General features: G+C 31.3%; 3 protein-coding genes across 4 annotated transcripts; 1 reads left to right on the plus strand and 2 right to left on the minus strand.

The window, feature by feature from the left end:
- Nucleotides 1–558: 558 nt before the first annotated feature.
- Nucleotides 559–1,976, minus strand: LOC110998736. Its single transcript, XM_022267506.2, has 3 exons — nucleotides 1,810–1,976; nucleotides 1,560–1,730; nucleotides 559–777 (listed from the first exon to the last, which is right to left on the minus strand). The coding sequence occupies exons 1-3, from the start codon at nucleotides 1,882–1,884 to the stop codon at nucleotides 640–642; spliced, it is 384 nt and encodes a 127-aa protein (XP_022123198.1). The 5' UTR covers nucleotides 1,885–1,976; the 3' UTR covers nucleotides 559–639.
- A 341-nt stretch (nucleotides 1,977–2,317) lies between these two features.
- On the plus strand, nucleotides 2,318–3,274 carry LOC110998737 (ubiquitin-60S ribosomal protein L40). Its single transcript, XM_022267507.2, has 3 exons — nucleotides 2,318–2,469; nucleotides 2,719–2,951; nucleotides 3,052–3,274. The coding sequence occupies exons 2-3, from the start codon at nucleotides 2,726–2,728 to the stop codon at nucleotides 3,213–3,215; spliced, it is 390 nt and encodes a 129-aa protein (XP_022123199.1). The 5' UTR covers nucleotides 2,318–2,469; nucleotides 2,719–2,725; the 3' UTR covers nucleotides 3,216–3,274.
- A 457-nt stretch (nucleotides 3,275–3,731) lies between these two features.
- LOC110998738 (WD repeat-containing and planar cell polarity effector protein fritz) lies at nucleotides 3,732–12,014 on the minus strand. Of its 2 annotated transcripts, none has more exons than XM_045629443.1 (13): nucleotides 11,839–12,014; nucleotides 11,460–11,758; nucleotides 11,249–11,373; nucleotides 10,809–10,975; nucleotides 10,187–10,298; nucleotides 9,427–9,645; nucleotides 8,788–8,921; nucleotides 7,674–7,794; nucleotides 6,879–7,147; nucleotides 6,218–6,375; nucleotides 5,489–5,973; nucleotides 4,881–5,022; nucleotides 3,732–4,089 (listed from the first exon to the last, which is right to left on the minus strand). In XM_045629443.1, exons 1-13 carry the CDS (start codon nucleotides 11,913–11,915, stop codon nucleotides 4,031–4,033), a joined length of 2,367 nt encoding a protein of 788 aa, XP_045485399.1. In that variant the 5' UTR covers nucleotides 11,916–12,014; the 3' UTR covers nucleotides 3,732–4,030. The 2 variants fall into 2 exon arrangements, with proteins under 2 accessions (XP_045485399.1, XP_045485400.1); XM_045629444.1 differs by having other exon boundaries at nucleotides 4,817–5,022.
- Nucleotides 12,015–19,083: the final 7,069 nt, after the last annotated feature.

A 19,083-nucleotide genomic window follows, 5' to 3' on the forward strand; every position in this document is an offset into this window, starting at 1 on the left:
TAATAAATTGATTCTTATTGGAGTAAGATTTTTATTTAACCTTTCGGTTCAATTTAATTTACAAGTTTCTTTAATGGCAGAATTTACACTCACTTCACAGGGCAGGGTTTCGTCGATTACACGCGTAGTCCCTGAATATCACTCTAAAGCCAAGTATAGCTCGACAAACAGAGGTCGAGATGTGTCCAGGTCTCAGGGCGTAAACATTTTACCTTATTGTTTTACTTAGAATCCAACATTGAATAAAGAATTACTTGAATAAAGGTCTGACTCAAAGAACGGACAGAAAGTGTGCCAGGTGTTTTTTGACTATAATACCTACATTGGGTATTGTCCTAAAATTTTAATTGATATAAATATGTTATAATAATAGTATTTGCATCATCAGGTGAATCCTTGACAACCCAATTTTTATTAATATTTTGAATATAATAAAAATTGGGTATAATACCTGTTTATCCATGGCAAAACATAAGTTCAGTCAATTTCATGTAAATTTTTCTCAAGGATTTTTCTGTAAAGAATGTAAGAACCATAAAAAAATTAAATTAAACTCAATTATCGCTTCAATTTTTTATTGGATACTGATCCACATCACATTATATAAATTAAACTACTTTCATTGTGTTTTTAAATAATTCACTTTTTGGGTACAGCATGGATGTAGACAGTGTGACCAATGCCAATAAGACCAGCGGCACAGAGTAGTAATGTGAGTCTGTAGATAATTCCATCAAATGGACCACCCTTTAAGAAAACTGGGATGTCATCTTCTTTCTGTAAGTGAAATTTTAGCACATTGTAGGTAGTTTAAACAGAAATTCAATAAGTTCAATCTAGAAACACAATGAAAAATATTATCTTATAGGTGACTACTATAGGGCACCAAGACAGGGGTTTCCTTTTAACTAATTGTTATTTTATTACCATTTAGTTTTGTTGTTGACTTTTTTGTAATTATGCTTTTTAAAAAAACAATGAGATCTTACATTATGGCTTAAAGCAAAGTTCTGTGAATATAGAGGTTTATAGCCTATTATATTTATTATATATACTAATAAAAAAGGATTAGCCACTAATAAAATTAAGGTAAAAACAGGAATAGATAGTTAACACAGTAACATTAACATTACAATGACTTTTATGATAGCTGATAGATATAATAGTTACAAAAATTATTAAACTAAAGTGTTGTGAATTATTAATATAAATATAAATGACAATTTTAAGATAATTAAAACAGTGTAAAAAGCGTCTATTTCAGAGATTTAGGACTAGCTATATCTCATTTTCTTTAACATAGGGGGTCATACTAAGTGCTTAGTATCGCCTCTGATAGTAATATAATGCAAGTAAAATGGTAATCCAGATTTAGATGACAGATTTGGATGGATAATAATGTTACTTTTTAACCAAATTGTTTTTAATATACATAAAGTGCAGATAAATATTTCAATTTGAATAGTATATTTTGGGTTATTGACAACTTAAAGACTGCTACTAAAAAATTAGTCTATAATGTAATTCTTGTCTTGTGATTCTGCCATTTATTATATTACCTGGAAACGTTCTTGACGTTCACGGATTTTAGGAGATAATGGTGAGAAGGGTTGGTTGGTACCAGGGACGAGACGTCTTGGCCCAGTGGAGCAAGACTCAGTCACGGTCGACATATGGGCGGTATTGTATTGAATAGCTGGTGGGTCCACCCTTTGTAAAGCAATAGGAACCTTTAAACAAAAAAGGAACTCACATTAGCAACTTTGATTTTCCTGGTTATGTAGCAAATTTAAAATTATATATATTTACCACTGGGAAAAGTGGACTCTGTAAGTTAGTGGCAGCAACAAGCCGACCGGAGACTTTGTTCAGTTGATGATACATGTTTATAGCACCAAAAATTAACTTTGAAATCTACAATTTTTAAGTGAACCTGTTACGAAACAAGTAGGCACTTTATCGAATATCTCTAGCGTTCAGAAATATTTCTGTAATCTATGTGTAGAAAAAAATTATGATTTTTTCTGTTAGGTTTTCTTCTTTACAAATATATAACAATATTTTAATATAGTTTCATATGAATATGTATTGTAATATTAAATGAGAATTTGTATTTTACAAGTATGAGAGAAGTATCTGTTTTTGAACGAAACCCCAAACTTGACCAGAGTGGCAAGTGGTAATATTGGTTTTGTGATACCAACTTATTTATTACAAGACTCCCTTTGACAGATACATTGGTAAATAAAGATTAAACTAATGTTCATGTTAATAACATTACGTTATTTTGAGCAATTTACTTGTTCATTTATTGTATATATATTTTTTAATTTTTAATAAATAACACATGACAACAATAATAAAGAACGCATGCAACGGAAATTAAATATTAAAAACTGGTCACCCTTGCGATATGCGCAAAGTTTCTTTTTAACCAGTTTGACAGATCAACGAGCACATTTTGAGGAGGTTAGTTACAATATAAATGTATTTTATTATAATTCTGTGATAAAATATTAAAGAGAATATAATATTTTTGTAATAGATATTAGCTTTATCTAAATTCTAAATGTTTCAAAGTATTTAAGGCGGGTTCGAATTTCAAATAGTGCGTGGCGTGTCACCGTCAGTCTTCATTTGTTTTCCTCTTACAAATAATTAAAATATACATCATTGCGGATTAAAATTTTGCGTGAATTTCAAACTTCTATTTTTCAGCTGAAACATGCAGATCTTTGTGAAAACCCTCACGGGTAAGACCATCACCCTAGAGGTGGAGGCCTCCGACACTATCGAAAATGTGAAGGCCAAGATCCAGGATAAGGAGGGAATCCCACCTGACCAACAGCGTTTGATTTTCGCTGGTAAACAACTTGAAGATGGGCGTACCCTGTCCGACTATAACATCCAGAAGGAATCTACACTACACTTGGTGTTGAGGCTTCGTGGAGGTTAGTTTTGACAATATCAATTTCCAACGCTCATTCTAAAGTATTAAATTCCTTATTAATATTTACTTCTGTGAATTTGAATTTTGTTTTTTCATTTTAGGTACCATTGAGCCATCTCTCCGGATTTTAGCTATGAAGTACAATTGCGACAAAATGATTTGCCGCAAATGTTACGCTCGCCTCCATCCTCGTGCTACTAACTGCCGTAAGAAGAAGTGTGGACACACTAACAACCTCCGCCCTAAGAAGAAGATCAAGGATTAATTTCTTTTTCCTTTCATTAAAAGTCTGGCTTACTCTAAATTAAATATTTAAAATGTCAATATAGTTGTTTTTATTTAAACATCAAAATGCTTTAAGCTTTCTTCCCAAAAATTTGTGTAGTTTCATCTAATTGCTGCAATAAAACCTATGCTGTTTGGTTAATTCAGTAAATTTATGTTGGGACATATCAGAACTATAAAGAGCAGTAATGGTGGTTTTAATGTAATATAACGTTAATCTCAAATGGACATAATATGTATTGGTTTTAATTTTGGTAATTTTCCTTTACATGATGATGTCTTTTGTGCCCTAGATATTCAATGGTTGACACTCAAAACTCTGGCTTAAAGGACTTCATAGATGGCATGACCATTTAGGGCTAGCTTTGTTTTTTGGTCTTTGGAACAAGTAGGTTGAATTCCCAACCAAATTATAATGCCTGTTATAATTTATTGTTAGGTAAATGTATTATTTTCAATTTTTTTACATAATATATAATAATTAAAACAACAGAAATTTAATGTGTTCTATTTATTTAAAAAAATAAAGTTCCATTTTATTTGGAAGCACTGAAATTGCCTTATAAACTATTACAAAATATGTAAAATGTTAACTATACAATGTATTTAAAAAATATTTTATGTATAATGAATAAGTCTTCTATTGTTCTTAGATAAAACTCTGTTGATTTAAATATCTAGTACCTTGTATCACAACCATGGAAATGTATTTTCAATATTACGCTTACATAAATAAATACAATAACTAGTTATGGACGGAAATATATTATCAGTGCTTAGTCGACTTTAGCCACCTTAAACCATACCGAAGTTATACACCTTGATTTTTGGTGGATTGCGCGGTTTTTCCCCATCTGAAAAAATATATCTAAATAAAACCACAAAGCTTACTTGACTTAGAATGTACATTTTAGTCAAAGGTGCAGTGCAGTGCAAGTTAACATTGGTACATATAAAAACACAATTACGCGCATTTCGATGTAGTAATCGAGTGGCGAATATTACGGAAACCCTATAAACTGTTTAAAATACATATTAGTAAAAAAAATTGCCTTTTTGCCTATCATATTTTTTTCAAAAAAATTCATTAAAATTTCTAGACGTTTACTGTTAATTAAATATGTATAAAACAAAGGTTTGTTTGTTTCCCTTTATATAATTGAATAACTTAAATAGGACAGTGGGTGATCATAGTAAATAATAGAAAACGTCATTGGCCACAAGACCGAAATACAATGTGTACATGCAAAATCAGTGTATACCCTAATAATAATATTTTATATATGATATATATATATATATATATATATATACATACATAAACTATTATTGAAAATCCTTTACCTAAGGGTAATAAGGAAATTCGGAGGCAAGTTTAAGCGAATATTATGAAATCTCTCAACGGGTGGTAGAATTTAAATACATTTAGTTCGCGCTTAGACAAACCTAAGAATTGGATCTTGCAATTTATGTCAGTGCGGGTAGGAAAAGTCCTACAATTCTAGTGACACCAGACTCATTTTCCAGGACCGTGCCATCATTATCATTTTGTGCATACATAAAACGTGCAACCGTACTCACAAACAAACAAGTATCATGCATCATGCAATTAACAATCACACTTCGACGTAATCGAGTGTAGTACCGAGCGGCGATCTGCGTTCGTTCGTGAACGATGTATTCGGCGCAAACGATGTGTTCGGCGCGAATGCAGCGAGGTATTTATTTGGAGGACACAATGGTAGGCTATCTGCGAGTTCCCGCGCTACTTCCGACTGAGGTGGTTCCTAAAATATTGTAACGATTTTAAGCCAATTTAATCTTTTACAGTATGTGCACAGACAGAGAAAGAGAATTTGAGGTTGAGCAAGGCAAAATAATTGTAAAAAAAATAATACATCTGTGAAGTAATGAGGCGTAGTAAAAACGTTGTTCAGACTTCAGACTCTATGTTGAATAACTGCCAACTTTCGGTTCTGTTTTCGCACAGACTATAATATCCTAATATTTTTATATGGATACAAGCCCTTCTATCGGAATAATAGAGTATAAATTTAACATTTTTTAAATCTTAATATTTGCGTGGCCAGTTTTAAATTTAGAACTATAAACACGGTTCCTTGGATCGTTACTACGTTTCGTAATATTTCAAAAACCTATAAGTTAATATTCAATATAAATCAGTAAATTGGGGTTTTACTTAATACAGTTTTATTATTTGGGTTATTAGTAACATAAATAATTAGTACTAACCGGCACAACAGCTATGGTAACTGTATCCGAGAATTTAACTTTATTCCTCTCCGGAGGTCGACTTTGCCAAGTTGGTTTATCCTGTCTATATCTCTCATTAAAGTTTGCATTCCCGTGATATCTATATGCATTTGCATGACTAAATTGTGTCCTTTGAACCAGATCAGTGGGTTTAATTATCCCTTCGCTTATTTTATTCAGAACGTTATCTACACTGTTCCATCGTATGTTTGGTTTTCGATTTGATATGAATGTGTCATCTTTGACGTTTGTCGTCCATATAGTGTTGTCCCTTTCTAGGTATTGGTGTAAATTGGGACGGATACTGTGGGTTGAAGGTGCTTCGTTTGACGCGATAGGGATAGGTATAGTAGGAATGGACACGCGAGGTAATGGGGGAGGGTTTTTTCTCACTCCGGGAGAACTTTCTTCTGAGTCCGAGCATGAATGAGAGCATTGAGAGCATGAACCTGAACATTCCGAATCTAAAAAACATATTTTAATATATATTTTTTAAAGTTATAAAAATGGGATAGAAAAAAAGATTAAGTAGGAAAAATTCAATAATTATTATAGTTAAAAAAATAACTGCAGTGTTGCATATTGTAAGAATGTGTGATTTCATTGGCAATTAAAGTTGATAAAAAAGTAGTACATTTAAAAAAATACCAATGAAAATACAACCAAAATTTAATAAAAATCTACTTTATTCGAAGTAAATTTAAATACCTGTATGAGTAATCGGGGCGTAGTGTGCGACACAAGCAGCTGCCTCTTGTGCTAAGTGATGCTGTCTCACTCGCGCAGCAGCCCACTGCGCATCCGCGAACAGATCCCACGCTTCCAACTCAACGCCTAAACTCATCGCTTTTTCGATACGGCCGCGCCTAATTAATATTGATATTTATAAGAATAGGTATATAATATTTAAGTTAAACCGGCATGACTAAAACCCTAAAAGTAGACGACGGTTGATCACATTTCACCTTTTTTAATATTAAACAATATGAACTGAGTATTGTCTTTTATTAATTACATTTACACATTTTTAAAGAAAACACATTTTCAATAGATTGAAGCTATGTATTATTTATTATAACCTTATTTTTTTTTACATAATTTTTAATTGTTCAAGTTTCGGGTGCTATACAGCGTGCGTGGTCACGGTGACTGAAGACAAAGGTGTTAAATGTCAAAAAGTATGCTGTATACAGCTGTAGTAAAATTTATTATCTGTATTTATTTCCCCGGAGTTGATATCGTCTAAAAGATGAAGGGGTTTTGCAGAATTGGCTCACAGTGTCCATTGTTATCGCGGATTGTTTTAAAATACATAGCTTCAATCCGTTGAAAACGTATTTTCTTTAAACTGAATTAAAAATATACATACCTCAATAAGTGATGAAAGAATTTCCTAGCCAAATCGTGTACAGGAGGTGCATATCGACTAGCCGAGGCGGGCAAAGGCGAGGCTGGTGCCAAATACACACCCAGAGCACCCTGTATAGCGTTCTCAACATTAAGGTCAAAGGTATTCCTTCTAAGACAATTGACCACAATTTCACTGATGCCATTTAAACATTCGTCGCCTTCTTTTTCCCAGTCAAATGTTCTCAGTAGTTCTATTGCATTAGACTGACGGCCCATACGAAGCCATGCCTGGAAATAAATTATTCAGAAAGGAGCTTAAAGCAAAAATAGTTATTCGGTCCACCGTGGATGTGTAGGTATATATTAAAATTATGTATGAGAAGGAAATCTTAAAAGGCTCTTAGCCTAAAGAAAATTGTCTAGGTCACATTTTACCAATGCTCTCATATAGCTATTACACGTAGACAACACAAAAGTAAAAAAAAAAACAAATTAATAGGATGCCAGTAAGCAATGGATAGAAGTGTACTAAAAATAAGAAAATACATGAAATAAAAAGCGAAAAAGTAAGACGAAAAACAAAAGTGATAGATACCTTACCTAAAACAGAAGTGGCAATGGGCAGGGCATATAGCATGATACACAGATAAAAGAAGATAAAAGACAACTCTATGGAGGAGTAGGAGAAGAGGGCACCCCAGAAATGTGGATATCAATAGAAATATCAGGAAGCGAATGGAAAAAAAGCCATAGACTGAGTCAGTTGGAGAAAGCACTTACATTTCTCTTCTTTCTCTTTCCAATAGGTACTTACCGATAACAATCGCGGATGACATATCCGAAGCAGGGCAAGTGGACCACCAGAAAATGTAGTCAATATGACAGGTCCACTTCTAAATGTACGCGAACCAAGAATTTGAATACGTCGCGTATCCCTGTAATATTACAAATATTTGATATATATCGACTATTGCACGTAAATAACGGGAACGTAAAAAGATTTAGTTATGTAGTTTATATAGATTTATTATAATGTCGGAGTGAGGGCTAAAATGATTTACTAAAGATATATTTATGAGTTTTGAAGCAGACAATTGACAATTTAAAAAAAAAATCTTGCTATTAAGCGCTTGGTATGGGGATTCAAAATCAAGACTTAGCTAAGTATGATTTTGAAAACTAATTCTAATTTGTATCTTAATATCGTATCCTCTTGGGCACAGTCATACATGACAATCTCGATTCTCCTGAAGCTACATTTTATTATTATTATTTTTTAATTTATTTATTAGCCGAAGTTAGATTTTAATTTGATTTGTGTTGCGATACCGACTTCAATTTTGAAACTTAACCATAGAGTATAAGTAGTGCATACATACTGTATTTAATCAATATTGTACGCACAAAGGCGAAAAATGAGCGATTTACGATTGTGAAAATAATTGTCATCATCAAACAATTTTAAACATAGTAATAAAATAAGTGTTGTTTTATGATTTGCTTTTTAAAAGAGTACCGAGAGTTTTTTACGCCGGCTTTCGTCTCTCGACTTCTCTTCTTTGCCGATGAGTAGGGATGCCTAAGGTTCAAATTTAATGACGTGGAATAAGTGATACCTGTACATTATGTCTTTATGTTTATTACATTAAACGTCTTTTTTATATGTATTAAATAATAATATGAAAGTGGGGTTGGCAGCTATATATATTTATAATCTATGCATTTTAGCATATAAAATATTTTTATAACAATGTTTGTTCTGTATTTTACTCGATTATATTTTACATACATAATAACTCCGAGAATAATTTCTCTTTTTCTGCCAGTCTAACCACATACTGGCCCAAAGACCCCAGTAGCTAAGGTATCATAATGTTTTTTAGCGTAGATTAAAATTGTCGCTACATATTTATGAATAAAATATTTACCGAAAATAAGAGGTCAGATCGAGGCATTTAGTATGATGGTGTAAAGCCGTTAAAGCTCTATCAAAACACTGCAATCGGCCATTTTCTTCACTCGCGATCACCAATTCGCCAGACCATCGTACATCTGTTGCTATCTGAATTGAATTATGTAAAAACATTATTAATAATCTTGACATTATTAATAATCTACCTATAACACATATTTTAATAATTATACATGCATAATTAAGACCGAGATCGTGCGTATTATGCACCATTGTTTACATAAAAAATTGCTAATACAGGAAGGAATCGTGAGTTATTAGAACCAACATTGTGCCAGAATAAAACTAACATAATAAGAGGGATTCGTATTACGGAATAGAGGCCTTAAACAATCAAAATAATGTCCAAAAATTATTTCGCATTTATATTTATTATTATTCCAAATACCATCTTCATGTTATCATATTCTATAAAATTTTCGATATAATTTATCGCTATACATTAATTCGGTTACAGCATGATGATCTATAGCCTAATTAAAGTCTCTTTGGTAATTTTTCTATTCTGCAAATTGATCCTGTACTTTTGGAGTGGACAAACAAACAATAAACTCTTTCCTATGTATAGTGTAGATTATTTAACAATCAAACTTACAAATCCAGCTCTTATAGAATGTGTGAGTCCCGAAACATGATGAATAATGTGTAAAGAACCGTCAATACTTGCGACTAAAAGTCGCAATTCGCATGGCGACCGTCGCGCGACTCGAGCATGAGACAAAAGGGACACTTGAGTAACGTCTTGTAAAGTCAGTTGGGACATTCTGTCCGTCTTTGGTACATCATACCTTAGCCATAGGAGATTCACGCCACTCTAAAACAATTTTAATTATATTTTGTTTTACATAAGATAAACAGCAAATTGTTACTATATATTTTTCATATTATGAATCAATGAAAACAAACATGTAAACATAAATTACTAGATTCATGGTGTACATCAATTATCTATATATGATTCATACACAATGTAATGAATAGTAAATTTAGTTTTTTCTAAATAACATCATTTATATACTTTTATATATTTCATAAAATCTGAATCTAGCATTTGAATATAATTTCGAATTTATTTATTGAATGCCTTCAGTACCGGTTATTATTTAACACACTAGAGAAGTTCATTGATACTAAAGTGTGTCTAATCTCCTAGATATATTTGTAAGGAAAATCTGGAACATCCAATTTTGGTAACCTAACCTTATACTACTAATCTGATAAACTATTAGGATACAATTGCTATATTGCTTTAATATTATTTAGATATTACCACTCCACTTAGTGGTTAAAACTCTAATAAGACTATTAAGACCTTTTGGTAATATCATCTTAGTTGTACTATCATAGAAATATACCTTTGGACAAGCAGATTGTTCAACAATATGTACAACATGATGTTTGTGAGACAATTCAGCAATCAACACCTCACTCTCAACTTGGTGAAACGCAATCAGAGAAACTTTCTGCCTGCAATGAGAGAAATAATCATAATATTTAAATTAGTTGCTGGAGTATGGAGAATTATGAAAATATACTTGGTGTGTCTGAAAATAAATCAGAGGCTGATCAAAGATTTAAGCACCTGGAAGATAGCACCTGTGACCCCAGTAGACTGTCATAGGGATACATTTTTATAAATTTCTAAAGTTCTTTACATAATCTTTCAAGTGTAAGAAGTAGTTTTATTTAGTTTATTCTTAATAATTGTAAAAGCCTATAATTGAACACTTCAAAGCACAACCCAGCTTAAATATTGCAGCTTTTTATTAAAATGAATCAAATATAATAATATATAAATAAATATAAAGATATTAATTAACACAAATCCTTAAACTCAAAATACTAAGATAAAAACATAAAATACATCATAAACATAAAGTATATATAAATTTTACACAGTAAGTAGACAGTAGTATTTTATAAAAAATTAAGTGCCACTCAATTGTCAAGGAAACATAAATAATATAAACTCCTTACCCTTCAATGTAATAAAGATGTAAGTTAGCATGATCTTCTAGCAATGGACTCCATGGAGCAGGGTCAGCTACATTATTACTCCAAACTAAAACCCTTATACCAGCATTATATGTACACCAAGAGACATTCCTCTCTATTTTACGATTTATTCCACCTAGCTCTAGACTCTGTAAATAGCAATATATATTTACTAATGGAATAAGATAGACATATTAATAAAAATTTACAAACACTTAACAATCAAATATATCTGGTAATAGCTATATGTAAAATCATAATATTAATTACTATGCAGATTACTAGTCATGTTCCATCCAATTAAAAAAATCAGCTTAAATTTTAACATCTTGAAAGAACTAACATACACATTTCATAATTATGTTAAAGGCAGTAAGTAGATATTTTCTATAAAATTTGTTATATTCAAAATGATGTCTTACTTGAAGATATGGATCTCTATCAGATATACGACATGGCACATTATTTTCATTTTTCTTTCCTAATACAATTAATGTAGCTATTTTCTCTGGGTGAATAAATAAGATGTGTGAAGGAGAAATAACAGCTGAAAATTATAAAAGTAAAATGTAGTAATAATTAATGGGTGATTAAAGTGTTTATTTAGTATTTTATTTAAGTAATATTACTTACCACTAGTAACATTGTTTCCCATCAATTTTCCAATACAATATCTATCAAAGAGTACTTGTATTACATCAAGTGTGTCAGGTTTAATGGTAAGGTAGGCTAAGACTCCAGATGAAAACACTAATGTAACAATACAGTCACTATTCCACTCACATGTTACGACTGCACGATCTCGTAATTTGGATTCCAATTGTTTTATATGGTTTAATCTAGGTGGACGATGGTATGCACCACGTCCCTCGCAATATAACCGTTTAGCACAATCATAAACTGATTCCTCCAGTTTCTTTTTCGATTCATATCTGTTATAAAAAATATAACTTAAGTTTACCAAACGATAACCAAAGAAAATAAGGAAATTATGGAAATATTATAAACTCACTTAAAACTTTTAAAGTCATTATTTTTTACTGTTACTGTGTCATCACACGTAAGAAACTTAAGATCGTAACTAAACATATTAGAAACATAAATAGCTTTAGTTTTAATTACATTTTTTAATACTTTAAACAATTTAATTTATTTTGTTTTCATAATAATAGTAATTTTTAAAGCTAAAACAAATCGCCGGTGTTGCCAACTATCAACTATTAAAGTGCCATTAACTTCAAAACAAGAATTTCAAAGAAACGCTACATTCCACCGATTTTCCGTATAAAACTTCAAAATCCATATCCATATTCCATATTTGCCGTATCCATTAGCTTTGTAGAGAAAAGTTTTGCAAAAGTAACTCAAGTTAATATATATTATATAGAAATATATAGATAACACATTTATTTTTAAAAATAATTGTACTCAGAGGGTTTTAAATCAACTACTTAGGGATTAGGATAGTTTTAAAATACAGAATGTTATGTTGAAAAAGTAAGTTTGTAAATGGAAGGACATAATTTGTTTTGACCGCTGATATATGTAAAATTACGCTACATCCGGCTAAAGCGTTAAGTTGGCATTACTCTAAATCACAGATTAGTGAACCTGAAGAGCTATATTATATTAGCTATATTGAGCCGATCGGATTATCAGTGTAAGACTATATTAAGATCATAGTGACGATTTCGGCATCGGATCATTTTTTTTGACGTGACAACGTCTTATAAATTGGTTTGTCGGGTGACACTTCAAGAAACTGCGTTACGCTCCGCTCACGTTATGCGCTCACAATGAGAGCGAGTGAGAGGCACGCGTCCCTTCCACTCGGGCATGGTTAGCCCGCCGAAGAGCGAGAGAGACAGACATATGAAATTCGGTGCGAGATTCTTTGTATAAATTAATGTTTTAAATATAATTCTTTGTATAAATAAATGTTTTAAATTGTTACTTTTATTTCATCCTTCTTCCTACTATACGAATGAATATTCACATTAAAATTATTTTACCACTCAAAGTCGTTGTCACGTAAAACTTTCGCCCGTATACCGACTTTACAGGCAACCAATTTTTTTACGAAGGAAATCTTTTATCAGTTTAAAAAAAATGATAAAATACATGTTATAATACATATCTTATTAGAAAGTTTCTATTATGTTATGTAAGAAGAAAAATTTTATTTTACTAAATTTTCTTAGTTTTTAATTTCAGATTATTAGATACACACTTAAATTCATAATCTAATCAATATATAGATTTTACTTTACAACCAATAAACAGAACATATCTAATATATGTATAATAACTTTGTTTACGTAGACATTAATTAGTACATATAAAAGACTCTACAAGTATTTAAAATTCTTGAATTTTGAAATTCTTTCAAGTAGGTAATAATGTTTTTAGACCAGCACTAGACTAGCTTTTAGACTAGCTTAATTATTATAAATTGTTAAAAATAAAAACGAAAGTCCAAAATGCAAAACTATCTTCTGTAATATTAGGAATATGATTTGTAGAACCGTAGTGTATTAGAACTATCCTACATTTTTTTTTGTTTTGTGGCAGCAAAATAATTTCATATTTAGTTCCGACTGGGGATAGGCTTTTTGTAGATATTGATACCTTCAATTACAGTATTTTTTTGTTCCATCATCATCATTTTCCACAGAGCACGCGATCACAGATTTTCAGATATTTTTTTTACACCTTGGTATTATTATTACATTTTTATTATGGATTTCTATTTAAAAATATATAGCCTGCGTAGTGCGTAAGTCTGTCAGTAATTGCAAGATGCAGCTTTCTAATGGTTGAAGAATTTTTAAATCCTTTAGTTTTTATGTGAAAACGTTACACATATATACACAAGCACAAATGTTTCCTCTATATAATGTGTATTTGTTAGTATAGATTAGTGTGTATTTTTTACAAATGAAGACACATTATAGCTGTTTTGCAAATTACATCCTAATTCTGTAACGATTATGCTACTTCAAAGGCCTAAAATTCACGTTTAAAATATTATAAGAATATCATATACTGCAGTGCCGGAAATTATACAAAGTGAATTATTAGCTAAATATACAAACAATCAAGACTAAAGTTGCGGCTTGAATCTTTATTTTATCATCGACTCCTTTTACGCCATTATTAATAAGTTAAATAAATTAATGACGGCTATAACTATATTAGTGTAATCGCTCTATGATTATAATTTAAACAAAAAATCCTTAATGGCAAATGAGAGGAATTTCAATGAGTTCCAGCAATCTATTGGATTGACAAGAAACAACTTAGTTACAATAACTGTCTACCTACAGTCTTATTATTTAGTTTTATTTTGCCGAGGCCATACACAAGAGTTATTTATTTGTACGCGGCGCGGGAATATTGACAAAAGAAATTTTTTTTTACGTTCTTAAAGAACTTTAAGGTAGGTTCATTTCTAATTTACGGGAGATGTCAAAATTAACAATAAATGGTACATTAAATATTAGAGCTCAATAATGAAAGCCATCTGGCAGAAGGAATGGTCACATTAAGGCAGTCCCGTATAATTACAATTTCGTAACATTGCAACATTTACTTTTCACAAAAATTTTAATTACTTTCCCAAAAATGTAAAATGGATTTTGCTTTAAATGATTAGGATTTCAGACTTACCTTTTGTTATAAGGCATTATATATATATTGCATATCTTCATTAAATAGGTACCAGCGGCCTGTTCCGGCTGTCATTTCTTTGATTAAGTATTTTGGAAAATAAAATATGTGACACTATCTAAATTAAATATGTCTGTCCAAATATCAGTGTGTTTAAAAACAATATTTAATGTGGACAAATCAAGAGCAAAAAGCTAATAAAATCCTTTCTAAAATTACAATTTAATTTAATTTAAACTATTTCGTAACTTTATGAAATCTAAAGGCTTCGATTATGCAAACGATCCCCGAGTTAATGAAATTGCCATCCTCTTGGAACCAATTAACGACAAGCTTTGCAACGGAATAACGTAACAATTTCATATAGCAATTAACGCAAAAAAGTATTCGGAAATTTTAAAACTATTTGCCGAAACAATGTAATGCATGACTGAAAAATATTTTACGTTAGCGTCCAGCACGTGACGGTTAGTATAAAAAAAAACTAAAATGTTAGCAATCTCTCTAGATTGGATTTTGCTCTACAGTTACAATTTTTTTTCTATTTTGTTGTACCTGAGCTGTATTTCATTGTTCAACTATCCCAATTCTGTTAACAAATTAACAAACATTCCATCTTATGAGTATGTACTTCTATAATGCATTTCACTCAGTATTAACCATATAAAAATTCTTACTTTTAGTCAAAGACATTCATACAAATATTTAAACTTATTCATTTACAGCATACATTCCAAACAATAACTATAATACATATATTAATTTACAAATAACCTTTAACTATTTTTTTCTACTTAACAAATAAAAACAACATTAATTCGTCTCCTTCTTCAAACACCTGTCACAGGTCTTCCTAAACCAGTTCTAGTGCAGAACTGAGGATACGGTTAAGCAGCGAGATTATTGATATGTATTAGGGTTGCCTGGAAGAGATCGCTTGTTAGCGATAAGGCCGTCCGTTGCACCCCTAGTAATTTTTATGTATTGTGTTATTCGTGTTTATTTGCAACGAAGTGTGAATGAATAAATAAATTATAAGCGGGATAGTTGACTGCTGTAAAGGACAGTTCGTGAGCTCCACTCAGACTGCACATACTTAGACAGAGTTCACTTCATTTAATTTATAGTAGCTACTGATCTAGATCTACTCAATTATACTTTATCTTTACCAATAAGTAATATTTTTTTTTGTATTTTATACGCACATTGTTAGAATTTGAATACATGTTTGTATTCATTTTCAATCAATTCTAAGTACTTTTTACGCAAGCTATTCCCTTCGAGTACAAAGGTTAGTTTCTATTTTGCATTTTTTTATTATGAGCAATAATAATCCCTATTCGTTGGCCCTTTGAAATGTCTATATTTAAATATAGCTTTGTTACGAGAGCTTTACTACCTTATAGATAATGTCATGTCCCTAGAGTAATATAGAAGACTATAGCATGATTAGTATATAATAGAGAACAATAGACAAATATCCTTTGCTTATTGTTGCATATTACACGTTTGAATGTATGATAAATGATAGGCATCTCAATATTATATTGTGTAGATACATTTTCTGAGTTGGTAGTGGTTTAAAATTTGTTTATTTATGAATTTAGAAAAATCCTTACAGCTTACTAATATTAAATATTTTTTTAATGTAAACGGTAATTAAAAGGCATACGGACTTATGAGAGAATGCCTGTAGGATGGTAGGTGTGAAATTGGGTGTAACTGAAGCGTGAAAATGACTTCAGTGAAATACCAGTCTTGGTGTACGCAAGTATAGCGCATATAGAACACACCTTATTTTAAAATGTTTCATTTTTACATGAGGCAGGAGAATTAATGTGTTTAAATCACAAACTAAAGTGTCGGTTAAACTTTTGGAGAACGCATTTTAAGACATCGGTTTTATTTAGGGTTCTTCAGCGTAGTACAGTAATCAGTAAAAGGATTTCATCTGTAAATCATAGCATATATACAGCATAGCAATTACAATTCAAATTGATTGAATATTTTGGTTTATTTTGAGAGTACGACGCGTTGCAAGCTAGGATATTCAGAGACAACGAAATAGCAAAAAACAGCGGTATCGCTATTGTAAGTTGAGTAGTACCAATCCTGTAACCTTTAGTTAGACAGGAATATTTGTACTCCCGGTACAAGAAGTGTAATATATTTTTGTATATTGTTTTAACGGTATTCAATTTTTTCCATTTTTTTGAAATCACAATAAGATGAAATTAAAATTTAGTTATTATTTTAAACAAAATAATTGTATGAGCTAAGGTTGTACATTTTGCTCACTCAGGTTTTCTTAGTTTTATGAGCATGATGATTCCCTATGCACGTGCCAAGGTTTGTACATTTTGCTCATTTACAAACGTGATGATTTACCCATATGGTAAATATTGTATAACCCACCGGATGCAGGCACTCTCTTCATCTGCAATTAACTAATTGATGGGAGTTACACCCCGAGAACATAGCCAGACATAGGCACTCTCTTCGATTGTTTAATTGTATAGCAATTATCATTTTATTGCATCGCTCATTTCTATTGTTATACGTAAGTGGTGAATATAAAGTAATATAAAATCTTCTATTATTTCAAGCACCCGATGACCCAGGAACCGTACAATGATATGCTAGCAAAGTGCTAGGTTCATCGCCTCATGTAGGTCTCTGCCTATTAATGTAGTGTTGAAACTTATTTACAAACAATCGGGTCAGAAAACGATAATTAAATCTAGCGACGTTTTAACATATGCTTAAAACAGTTCTAAAAATACAATAAAGAGGTTGATTAATGTCATGTCTACTTAGAGGTCACTTATCAATGAAAATAAGTGAACCCCGAAAGAGTTTATATAATTTATTAATTACGAAATTACATTCACCTTTTCTCTTAGAGTATAATTGTTGTAAGAAAATCGTACACAGGTTTTGAAAAAATTTTTCCACAGCAGAAGTGGATCACGCGATAAAGTGATGAATTATAAATTTACCAAACAAAGTTCGTGATCATTGATTTGTTACCGGTTCTTAGGTCACTATAGTATATATGTTAAAAGACTTTTCATATTAAAATAAATGAATAGGCAATACATACAGCAACTTGAAAGTCACCCCCGTTCCACTTAAAGTTATTATGTTTCTGTATTTTTTCTGTTATACCTACGTAACACTGAACATGTTTAGAAATTGAAAAATGGCGTAATGTAGAAAGTTGCCAATACTTTTATTGTTTTTGGCAGTTATCTCCGTTCCTCTCTAACGTTGTATTCGATGGAACCACTGACAAAAGCAGTGGACCCATTCTACCTTAGGGGTCTCTTCTATGGCATTTTCGTATGCTTTCACCGCATCTTCAGGTCTGGTAAAGGGAATACCTCGAATTTTATCTTTAGGGAATAAATAAAAGTCGCAGGGCGCTAGGTCAGGACAGTATGGCGGATGACTCATTATCTCGACACTTGCCATAGTCAAATACCTACTTAACAACATTTGAGCCAAATCTCTCACAACATTTGAACAATTACTGTATATTATTAAAATTAATCATATCCTGCATTATGTATTAAATTTCATATAAATCTGTAATCACAAAATGTTCAGCGAAGGAATAAAATATAACATTATGCCAAAAATATAGGAAAATATTTATATTCAATAAAAAAAACACTTATCATAAAAAAATCCTGAAACCATATTGGGATCACATTTTAGAGACGAGAGCATAGAATGTGTTCGAAAAGATAATTTAGACTGAAGTTGAGCTCGTAAAGATATTATACTTTGTATCTTCTATGCCAATTTCGATTCCATATTTTTACACTACTACTAAATCGAATGATCTATCGAAATTGTATTTCACAGCTTGATGACATCATAATGGTTGCCACTGTGTTACATTTCAGTCAATTATTGTGTCTAATTGAGTGTCGGTTTCCGCTTTACTAAAATCGTATTTGAAGTAGGTAGCCCGTGCAGTATCAATTGGTATTATACCTTCTGTCCCCATTCGGTGAAGGTAGTCGCTCTGCAATTAATCAAAGAGACATAATTACACAGACCAGTTGCTCCTTTTATTAACATAAATTCTAATACCTACATTCTTATAGATGATTATTCCCAGTCGATACTAATTTACGTAATACATTAAAAGATTATACGAAAATGAATATTAAAATTTATTACAGTAAAGATAATAAAACAATTTCAAACGAAAAATTCAGGCAGGACGATCCCCTAAAAATTTTCGAAAAAAAATGTTCAGAGCACTGTTTTTGTTACAATTATTTCTATTCACATCGATAGTCATAGTTTTATAGTGAGGCCGATAAGGATCTATTTAAGGAATTATTGGCTAATTTTTAAAAAGTCCAATCGGTTCGGTGCACTCATCAAGTACTTCCCGAAGGCGTACTCTCGTAAAGTGTTTATATTATTTTGTAACAATAGAGCTAAAAGTCTTACAGTAAAGCTCTCCATCTGCAGTGCATTCGATGCAAACTTGCGTCTTTGTTACCTTTCTATGATAAAACTTATGTTTACCTCTATACCAATTTAAACTTTTCTACTTTGTGCATATTGA

Source organism: Pieris rapae, chromosome 9, assembly GCF_905147795.1.
Source record: "Pieris rapae chromosome 9, ilPieRapa1.1, whole genome shotgun sequence".
Taxonomy (NCBI): domain Eukaryota; kingdom Metazoa; phylum Arthropoda; class Insecta; order Lepidoptera; family Pieridae; genus Pieris; species Pieris rapae.